Source organism: Protomyctophum parallelum (assembly GCF_964188405.1).
Source record: "Protomyctophum parallelum genome assembly, chromosome: 1".
NCBI lineage: Eukaryota > Metazoa > Chordata > Actinopteri > Myctophiformes > Myctophidae > Protomyctophum > Protomyctophum parallelum.
This window is the reverse complement of record NC_139697.1, coordinates 105,457,011-105,467,639: the sequence shown is the minus strand read 5'-3', so window position 1 is coordinate 105,467,639 and position 10,629 is coordinate 105,457,011. Positions and strand designations below refer to the sequence as shown.

The following is a 10,629-nucleotide window of genomic DNA, read 5'->3' as shown; positions in this document are numbered from 1 at the left end:
ACAGTAACAGTAGAGACAGAGACAGTAACAGTAGAGACAGTAACAGTACAGACAGTAACAGTAGAGACAGTAACAGTAGAGACAGTAACAGTAGAGACAGTAGACAGTAACAGTAGAGACAGAGACAGTAACAGTAGAGACAGAGACAGTAACAGTAGCAGACAGTAACAGTAGAGACAGAGACAGTAACAGTAGAGACAGAGACAGTAACAGTAGAGACAGTAACAGTAGAGACAGTAACAGTAGAGACAGAGACAGTAACAGTACAGACAGTAACAGTAGAGACAGTAACAGTAGAGACAGTAACAGTAGCAGACAGTAACAGTAGAGACAGTAACAGTAGAGACAGTAACAGTAGAGACAGGACAGTAACAGTAGAGACAGTACAGTAACAGTAGAGACAGAGACAGTAACAGTAGAGACAGAGACAGTAACAGTAGAGACAGAGACAGTAACAGTAGAGACAGTAACAGTAGAGACAGTAACAGTAGACAGTACAGTAGAGACAGTAACAGTAGAGACAGAGACAGTAACAGTAGAGACAGAGACAGTAACAGTAGAGACAGTAACAGTAGAGACAGAGACAGTAACAGTAGAGACAGTAACAGTAGAGACAGAGACAGTAACAGTAGAGACAGTAACAGTAGAGACAGTAACAGTAGAGACAGAGACAGTAACAGTAGAGACAGTAACAGTAGAGACAGAGACAGTAACAGTAGAGACAGAGACAGTAACAGTAGAGACAGTAACAGTAGAGACAGAGACAGTAACAGTAGAGACAGTAACAGTAGAGACAGTAACAGTAGAGACAGAGACAGTAACAGTAGACAGAGACAGTAACAGTAGAGACAGAGACAGTAACAGTAGAGACAGAGACAGTAACAGTAGAGACAGAGACAGTAACAGTAGAGACAGAGACAGTAACAGTAGAGACAGTAACAGTAGAGACAGAGACAGTAACAGTAGAGACAGAGACAGTAACAGTAGAGACAGTAACAGTAGAGACAGAGACAGTAACAGTAGAGACAGAGACAGTAACAGTAGAGACAGAGACAGTAACAGTAGAGACAGAGACAGTAACAGTAGAGACAGTAACAGAAGAGACAGAGACAGTAACAGTAGAGACAGAGACAGTAACAGTAGAGACAGTAACAGAAGAGACAGAGACAGTAACAGTAGAGACAGTAACAGTAGAGACAGAGACAGTAACAGTAGAGACAGTAACAGAAGAGACAGAGACAGTAACAGTAGAGACAGAGACAGTAACAGTAGAGACAGTAACAGAAGAGACAGAGACAGTAACAGTAGAGACAGAGACAGTAACAGTAGAGACAGTAACAGTAGAGACAGTAACAGTAGAGACAGTAACAGTAGAGACAGAGACAGTAACAGTAGAGACAGAGACAGTAACAGTAGAGACAGTAACAGTAGAGACAGTAACAGTAGAGACAGAGACAGTAACAGTAGACAGTAACAGTAGAGACAGTAACAGTAGAGACAGTAACAGTAGAGACAGAGACAGTAACAGTAGAGACAGAGACAGTAACAGTAGAGACAGAGACAGTAACAGTAGAGACAGAGACAGTAACAGTAGAGACAGTAACAGTAGAGACAGAGACAGTAACAGTAGAGACAGAGACAGTAACAGTAGAGACAGTAACAGTAGAGACAGAGACAGTAACAGTAGAGACAGTAACAGTAGAGACAGTAACAGTAGAGACAGTAACAGTAGAGACAGTAACAGTAGAGACAGTAACAGTAGAGACAGAGACAGTAACAGTAGAGACAGTAACAGTAGAGACAGTAACAGTAGAGACAGAGACAGTAACAGTAGAGACAGAGACAGTAACAGTAGAGACAGAGACAGTAACAGTAGAGACAGTAACAGTAGAGACAGAGACAGTAACAGTAGAGACAGTAACAGTAGAGACAGAGACAGTAACAGTAGAGACAGAGACAGTAACAGTAGAGACAGAGACAGTAACAGTAGAGACAGAGACAGTAACAGTAGAGACAGAGACAGTAACAGTAGAGACAGTAACAGTAGAGACAGAGACAGTAACAGTAGAGACAGAGACAGTAACAGTAGAGACAGTAACAGTAGAGACAGTAACAGTAGAGACAGAGACAGTAACAGTAGAGACAGTAACAGTAGAGACAGAGACAGTAACAGTAGAGACAGTAACAGTAGAGACAGAGACAGTAACAGTAGAGACAGTAACAGTAGAGACAGTAACAGTAGAGACAGAGACAGTAACAGTAGAGACAGAGACAGTAACAGTAGAGACAGTAACAGTAGAGACAGTAACAGTAGAGACAGTAACAGTAGAGACAGTAACAGTAGAGACAGTAACAGTAGAGACAGTAACAGTAGAGACAGAGACAGTAACAGTAGAGACAGAGACAGTAACAGTAGAGACAGTAACAGTAGAGACAGTAACAGTAGAGACAGAGACAGTAACAGTAGAGACAGTAACAGTAGAGACAGTAACAGTAGAGACAGTAACAGAAGAGACAGAGACAGTAACAGTAGAGACAGTAACAGTAGAGACAGAGACAGTAACAGTAGAGACAGTAACAGTAGAGACAGTAACAGTAGAGACAGAGACAGTAACAGTAGAGACAGAGACAGTAACAGTAGAGACAGAGACAGTAACAGTAGAGACAGTAACAGTAGAGACAGAGACAGTAGAGACAGAGACAGTAACAGTAGAGACAGTAACAGTAGAGACAGTAACAGTAGAGACAGTAACAGTAGAGACAGTAACAGTAGAGACAGTAACAGTAGAGACAGTAACAGTAGAGACAGAGACAGTAACAGTAGAGACAGAGACAGTAACAGTAGAGACAGTAACAGTAGAGACAGAGACAGTAACAGTAGAGACAGTAACAGTAGAGACAGTAACAGTAGAGACAGAGACAGTAACAGTAGAGACAGAGACAGTAACAGTAGAGACAGAGACAGTAACAGTAGAGACAGTAACAGTAGAGACAGTAACAGTAGAGACAGAGACAGTAACAGTAGAGACAGTAACAGTAGAGACAGTAACAGTAGAGACAGAGACAGTAACAGTAGAGACAGTAACAGTAGAGACAGAGACAGTAACAGTAGAGACAGTAACAGTAGAGACAGTAACAGTAGAGACAGAGACAGTAACAGTAGAGACAGAGACAGTAACAGTAGAGACAGTAACAGTAGAGACAGTAACAGTAGAGACAGAGACAGTAACAGTAGAGACAGTAACAGTAGAGACAGTAACAGTAGAGACAGAGACAGTAACAGTAGAGACAGAGACAGTAACAGTAGAGACAGTAACAGTAGAGACAGAGACAGTAACAGTAGAGACAGTAACAGTAGAGACAGTAACAGTAGAGACAGTAACAGTAGAGACAGAGACAGTAACAGTAGAGACAGTAACAGTAGAGACAGAGACAGTAACAGTAGAGACAGTAACAGTAGAGACAGTAACAGTAGAGACAGAGACAGTAACAGTAGAGACAGAGACAGTAACAGTAGAGACAGAGACAGTAACAGTAGAGACAGTAACAGTAGAGACAGAGACAGTAACAGTAGAGACAGTAACAGTAGAGACAGTAACAGTAGAGACAGAGACAGTAACAGTAGAGACAGTAACAGTAGAGACAGAGACAGTAACAGTAGAGACAGAGACAGTAACAGTAGAGACAGAGACAGTAGAGACAGTAACAGTAGAGACAGTAACAGTAGAGACAGTAACAGTAGAGACAGTAACAGTAGAGACAGTAACAGTAGAGACAGTAACAGTAGAGACAGAGACATTAACAGTAGAGACAGAGACAGTAACAGTAGAGACAGAGACAGTAACAGTAGAGACAGTAACAGTAGAGACAGTAACAGTAGAGACAGTAACAGTAGAGACAGTAACAGTAGAGACAGAGACAGTAACAGTAGAGACAGTAACAGTAGAGACAGTAACAGTAGAGACAGAGACAGTAACAGTAGAGACAGAGACAGTAACAGTAGAGACAGAGACAGTAACAGTAGAGACAGTAACAGTAGAGACAGTAACAGTAGAGACAGAGACAGTAACAGTAGAGACAGAGACAGTAACAGTAGAGACAGTAACAGTAGAGACAGTAACAGTAGAGACAGTAACAGTAGAGACAGAGACAGTAACAGTAGAGACAGAGACAGTAACAGTAGAGACAGTAACAGTAGAGACAGAGACAGTAACAGTAGAGACAGAGACAGTAACAGTAGAGACAGAGACAGTAACAGTAGAGACAGTAACAGTAGAGACAGAGACAGTAACAGTAGAGACAGAGACAGTAACAGTAGAGACAGTAACAGTAGAGACAGTAACAGTAGAGACAGTAACAGTAGAGACAGAGACAGTAACAGTAGAGACAGTAACAGTAGAGACAGTAACAGTAGAGACAGAGACAGTAACAGTAGAGACAGTAACAGTAGAGACAGTAACAGTAGAGACAGAGACAGTAACAGTAGAGACAGTAACAGTAGAGACAGTAACAGTAGAGACAGAGACAGTAACAGTAGAGACAGTAACAGTAGAGACAGTAACAGTAGAGACAGTAACAGTAGAGACAGAGACAGTAACAGTAGAGACAGAGACAGTAACAGTAGAGACAGAGACAGTAACAGTAGAGACAGAGACAGTAACAGTAGAGACAGTAACAGTAGAGACAGTAACAGTAGAGACAGTAACAGTAGAGACAGAGACAGTAACAGTAGAGACAGAGACAGTAACAGTAGAGACAGAGACAGTAACAGTAGAGACAGAGACAGTAACAGTAGAGACAGTAACAGTAGAGACAGTAACAGTAGAGACAGTAACAGTAGAGACAGAGACAGTAACAGTAGAGACAGTAACAGTAGAGACAGTAACAGTAGAGACAGAGACAGTAACAGTAGAGACAGAGACAGTAACAGTAGAGACAGTAACAGTAGAGACAGTAACAGTAGAGACAGTAACAGTAGAGACAGTAACAGTAGAGACAGAGACAGTAACAGTAGAGACAGTAACAGTAGAGACAGAGACAGTAACAGTAGAGACAGAGACAGTAACAGTAGAGACAGTAACAGTAGAGACAGTAACAGTAGAGACAGTAACAGTAGAGACAGAGACAGTAACAGTAGAGACAGTAACAGTAGAGACAGTAACAGTAGAGACAGAGACAGTAACAGTAGAGACAGTAACAGTAACAGTAGAGACAGAGACAGTAACAGTAGAGACAGAGACAGTAGAGACAGTAACAGTAGAGACAGTAACAGTAGAGACAGTAACAGTAGAGACAGAGACAGTAACAGTAGAGACAGAGACAGTAACAGTAGAGACAGAGACAGTAGAGACAGTAACAGTAGAGACAGTAACAGTAGAGACAGTAACAGTAGAGACAGAGACAGTAACAGTAGAGACAGAGACAGTAACAGTAGAGACAGAGACAGTAACAGTAGAGACAGTAACAGTAGAGACAGAGACAGTAACAGTAGAGACAGAGACAGTAACAGTAGAGACAGTAACAGTAGAGACAGAGACAGTAACAGTAGAGACAGTAACAGTAGAGACAGAGACAGTAACAGTAGAGACAGTAACAGTAGAGACAGTAACAGTAGAGACAGAGACAGTAACAGTAGAGACAGTAACAGTAGAGACAGAGACAGTAACAGTAGAGACAGTAACAGTAGAGACAGAGACAGTAACAGTAGAGACAGTAACAGTAGAGACAGTAACAGTAGAGACAGTAACAGTAGAGACAGTAACAGTAGAGACAGAGACAGTAACAGTAGAGACAGTAACAGTAGAGACAGAGACAGTAACAGTAGAGACAGAGACAGTAACAGTAGAGACAGTAACAGTAGAGACAGAGACAGTAACAGTAGAGACAGTAACAGTAGAGACAGAGACAGTAACAGTAGAGTCAGAGACAGTAACAGTAGAGACAGAGACAGTAACAGTAGAGACAGTAACAGTAGAGACAGAGACAGTAACAGTAGAGACAGAGACAGTAACAGTAGAGTCAGAGACAGTAACAGTAGAGACAGTAACAGTAGAGACAGAGACAGTAACAGTAGAGACAGAGACAGTAACAGTAGAGTCAGAGACAGTAACAGTACAGACAGAGACAGTAACAGTAGAGACAGTAACAGTAGAGACAGTAACAGTAGAGACAGAGACAGTAACAGTAGAGACAGAGACAGTAACAGTAGAGTCAGAGACAGTAACAGTAGAGACAGTAACAGTAGAGACAGAGACAGTAACAGTAGAGTCAGAGACAGTAACAGTAGAGACAGAGACAGTAACAGTAGAGACAGTAACAGTAGAGACAGAGACAGTAACAGTAGAGACAGAGACAGTAACAGTAGAGTCAGAGACAGTAACAGTAGAGACAGAGACAGTAACAGTAGAGTCAGAGACAGTAACAGTAGAGACAGTAACAGTAGAGACAGAGACAGTAACAGTAGAGACAGAGACAGTAACAGTAGAGACAGTAACAGTAGAGACAGAGACAGTAACAGTAGAGACAGAGACAGTAACAGTAGAGACAGTAACAGTAGAGACAGTAACAGTAGAGACAGTAACAGTAGAGACAGTAACAGTAGAGACAGTAACAGTAACAGTAGAGACAGTAACAGTACAGACAGTAACAGTAGAGACAGAGACAGTAACAGTAGAGACAGTAACAGTAGAGACAGAGACAGTAACAGTAGAGACAGAGACAGTAACAGTAGAGACAGTAACAGTAGAGACAGTAACAGTAGAGACAGAGACAGTAACAGTAGAGACAGTAACAGTAGAGACAGAGACAGTAACAGTAGAGACAGAGACAGTAACAGTAGAGACAGTAACAGTAGAGACAGAGACAGTAACAGTAGAGACAGAGACAGTAACAGTAGAGACAGAGACAGTAACAGTAGAGACAGAGACAGTAACAGTAGAGACAGTAACAGTAGAGACAGTAACAGTAGAGACAGAGACAGTAACAGTAGAGACAGAGACAGTAACAGTAGAGACAGTAACAGTAGAGACAGTAACAGTAGAGACAGAGACAGTAACAGTAGAGACAGTAACAGTAGAGACAGTAACAGTAGAGACAGAGACAGTAACAGTAACAGTAGAGACAGTAACAGTAGAGACAGAGACAGTAACAGTAGAGACAGAGACAGTAACAGTAGAGACAGTAACAGTAGAGACAGAGACAGTAACAGTAGAGACAGAGACAGTAACAGTAGAGACAGAGACAGTAACAGTAGAGACAGTAACAGTAGAGACAGAGACAGTAACAGTAGAGACAGTAACAGTAGAGACAGTAACAGTAGAGACAGAGACAGTAACAGTAGAGACAGTAACAGTAGAGACAGAGACAGTAACAGTAGAGACAGTAACAGTAGAGACAGTAACAGTAGAGACAGAGACAGTAACAGTAGAGACAGAGACAGTAACAGTAGAGACAGAGACAGTAACAGTAGAGACAGAGACAGTAACAGTAGAGACAGAGACAGTAACAGTAGAGACAGAGACAGTAACAGTAGAGACAGTAACAGTAGAGACAGAGACAGTAACAGTAGAGACAGAGACAGTAACAGTAGAGACAGTAACAGTAGAGACAGTAACAGTAGAGACAGAGACAGTAACAGTAGAGACAGAGACAGTAACAGTAGAGACAGAGACAGTAACAGTAGAGACAGAGACAGTAACAGTAGAGACAGTAACAGAAGAGACAGAGACAGTAACAGTAGAGACAGAGACAGTAACAGTAGAGACAGAGACAGTAACAGTAGAGACAGTAACAGTAGAGACAGAGACAGTAACAGTAGAGACAGTAACAGTAGAGACAGTAACAGTAGAGACAGAGACAGTAACAGTAGAGACAGAGACAGTAACAGTAGAGACAGAGACAGTAACAGTACAGACAGTAACAGTAACAGTACAGACAGTAACAGTAACAGTACAGACAGTAACAGTAACAGTAGAGACAGTAACAGTAGAGACAGTAACAGTAGAGACAGTAACAGTAGAGACAGAGACAGTAACAGTAGAGACAGTAACAGTAGAGACAGAGACAGTAACAGTAGAGACAGTAACAGTAGAGACAGAGACAGTAACAGTAGAGACAGTAACAGTAGAGACAGTAACAGTAGAGACAGAGACAGTAACAGTAGAGACAGTAACAGTAGAGACAGTAACAGTAGAGACAGAGACAGTAACAGTAGAGACAGTAACAGTAGAGACAGAGACAGTAACAGTAGAGACAGTAACAGTAGAGACAGAGACAGTAACAGTAGAGACAGTAACAGTAGAGACAGTAACAGTAGAGACAGTAACAGTAGAGACAGAGACAGTAACAGTAGAGACAGTAACAGTACAGACAGTAACAGTAGAGACAGAGGCAGACTTACTCTCACAGGTGTGTTTGTCCTCAGACAGCATGAAGCCGTGGTTACACTCACACACGTATGAACCCGGACGGTTCTCACAGGTTCCATAAGGCTGACACAGACCCCTGTCTGAACACTCGTCTATGTCTGGGAGAGAGAGAGAGAGAGAGAGAGAGAGAGAGAGAGAGAGAGAGAGAGACACTGAACACTCATCTATGTCTGGGAGAGAGAGAGAGAGAGAGAGACACTGAACACTCATATGTGTCTGGGAGAGAGAGAGAGAGAGAGAGACACTGAACACTCATATGTGTCTGGGAGAGAGAGTGTGTGTCAGTACTGTAGTTAACCCTGTGTGTGTGTCAGTACTGTAGTTAACCCTGTGTGTGTGTGTGTGTCAGTACTGTAGTTAACCCTGTGTGTGTGTGTGTGTGTGTGTGTGTGTGTGTGTCAGTACTGTAGTTAACCCTGTGTGTGTCAGTACTGTAGTTAACCCTGTGTGTGTGTGTCAGTACTGTAGTTAACCCTGTGTGTGTCAGTACTGTAGTTAACCCTGTGTGTGTCAGTACTGTAGTTAACCCTGTGTGTGTGTGTCAGTACTGTAGTTAACCCTGTGTGTGTGTGTGTGTGTGTGTGTCAGTACTGTAGTTAACCCTGTGTGTGTGTGTGTGTGTGTGTGTCAGTACTGTAGTTAACCCTGTGTGTGTGTGTCAGTACTGTAGTTAACCCTGTGTGTGTGTGTGTGTGTGTGTGTGTGTGTGTGTGTCAGTACTGTAGTTAACCCTGTGTGTGTGTGTGTGTGTGTGTGTGTGTGTGTGTGTGTGTGTGTGTGTGTGTCAGTACTGTAGTTAACCCTGTGTGTGTGTGTGTCAGTACTGTAGTTAACCCTGTGTGTGTGTGTCAGTACTGTAGTTAACCCTGTGTGTGTCAGTACTGTAGTTAACCCTGTGTGTGTGTGTGTCAGTACTGTAGTTAACCCTGTGTGTGTGTGTGTCAGTACTGTAGTTAACCCTGTGTGTGTCAGTACTGTAGTTAACCCTGTGTGTGTCAGTACTGTAGTTAACCCTGTGTGTGTGTCAGTACTGTAGTTAACCCTGTGTGTGTGTCAGTACTGTAGTTAACCCTGTGTGTGTGTCAGTACTGTAGTTAACCCTGTGTGTGTGTCAGTACTGTAGTTAACCCTGTGTGTGTGTGTGTGTCAGTACTGTAGTTAACCCTGTGTGTGTGTCAGTACTGTAGTTAACCCTGTGTGTGTGTGTGTCAGTACTGTAGTTAACCCTGTGTGTGTCAGTACTGTAGTTAACCCTGTGTGTGTGTGTGTCAGTACTGTAGTTAACCCTGTGTGTGTCAGTACTGTAGTTAACCCTGTGTGTGTGTGTGTGTCAGTACTGTAGTTAACCCTGTGTGTGTGTGTGTCAGTACTGTAGTTAACCCTGTGTGTGTCAGTACTGTAGTTAACCCTGTGTGTGTGTCAGTACTGTAGTTAACCCTGTGTGTGTGTGTCAGTACTGTAGTTAACCCTGTGTGTGTCAGTACTGTAGTTAACCCTGTGTGTGTGTGTGTGTCAGTACTGTAGTTAACCCTGTGTGTGTGTGTGTCAGTACTGTAGTTAACCCTGTGTGTGTGTGTCAGTACTGTAGTTAACCCTGTGTGTGTGTCAGTACTGTAGTTAACCCTGTGTGTGTGTGTGTGTGTGTGTCAGTACTGTAGTTAACCCTGTGTGTGTCAGTACTGTAGTTAACCCTGTGTGTGTGTGTGTCAGTACTGTAGTTAACCCTGTGTGTGTCAGTACTGTAGTTAACCCTGTGTGTGTGTCAGTACTGTAGTTAACCCTGTGTGTGTGTGTGTCAGTACTGTAGTTAACCCTGTGTGTGTCAGTACTGTAGTTAACCCTGTGTGTGTGTGTGTGTCAGTACTGTAGTTAACCCTGTGTGTGTGTGTGTCAGTACTGTAGTTAACCCTGTGTGTGTGTGTCAGTACTGTAGTTAACCCTGTGTGTGTGTCAGTACTGTAGTTAACCCTGTGTGTGTGTGTGTGTGTGTGTCAGTACTGTAGTTAACCCTGTGTGTGTCAGTACTGTAGTTAACCCTGTGTGTGTGTGTGTGTGTGTGTGTGTGTCAGTACTGTAGTTAACCCTGTGTGTGTGTGTGTCAGTACTGTAGTTAACCCTGTGTGTGTCAGTACTGTAGTTAACCCTGTGTGTGTGTCAGTACTGTAGTTAACCCTGTGTGTGTGTGTGTGTGTCAGTACTGTAG

At 42.6% G+C, this 10,629-nt stretch overlaps 1 protein-coding gene across 1 annotated transcript in view; it reads right to left on the bottom strand.

Moving 5' to 3' along the window:
- ltbp3 (latent transforming growth factor beta binding protein 3) overlaps positions 1-10,629 on the bottom strand; it is a gene marked incomplete at its 3' end in the record, with an annotated part of 56,272 nt that overhangs the window by 849 nt on the left and 44,794 nt on the right. The window contains exon 18 of the mRNA XM_083761748.1: positions 8,399-8,524. Coding sequence (XP_083617874.1) covers positions 8,399-8,524 — 126 coding nt within the window. The remainder of the gene's footprint in view (positions 1-8,398; positions 8,525-10,629) is intronic.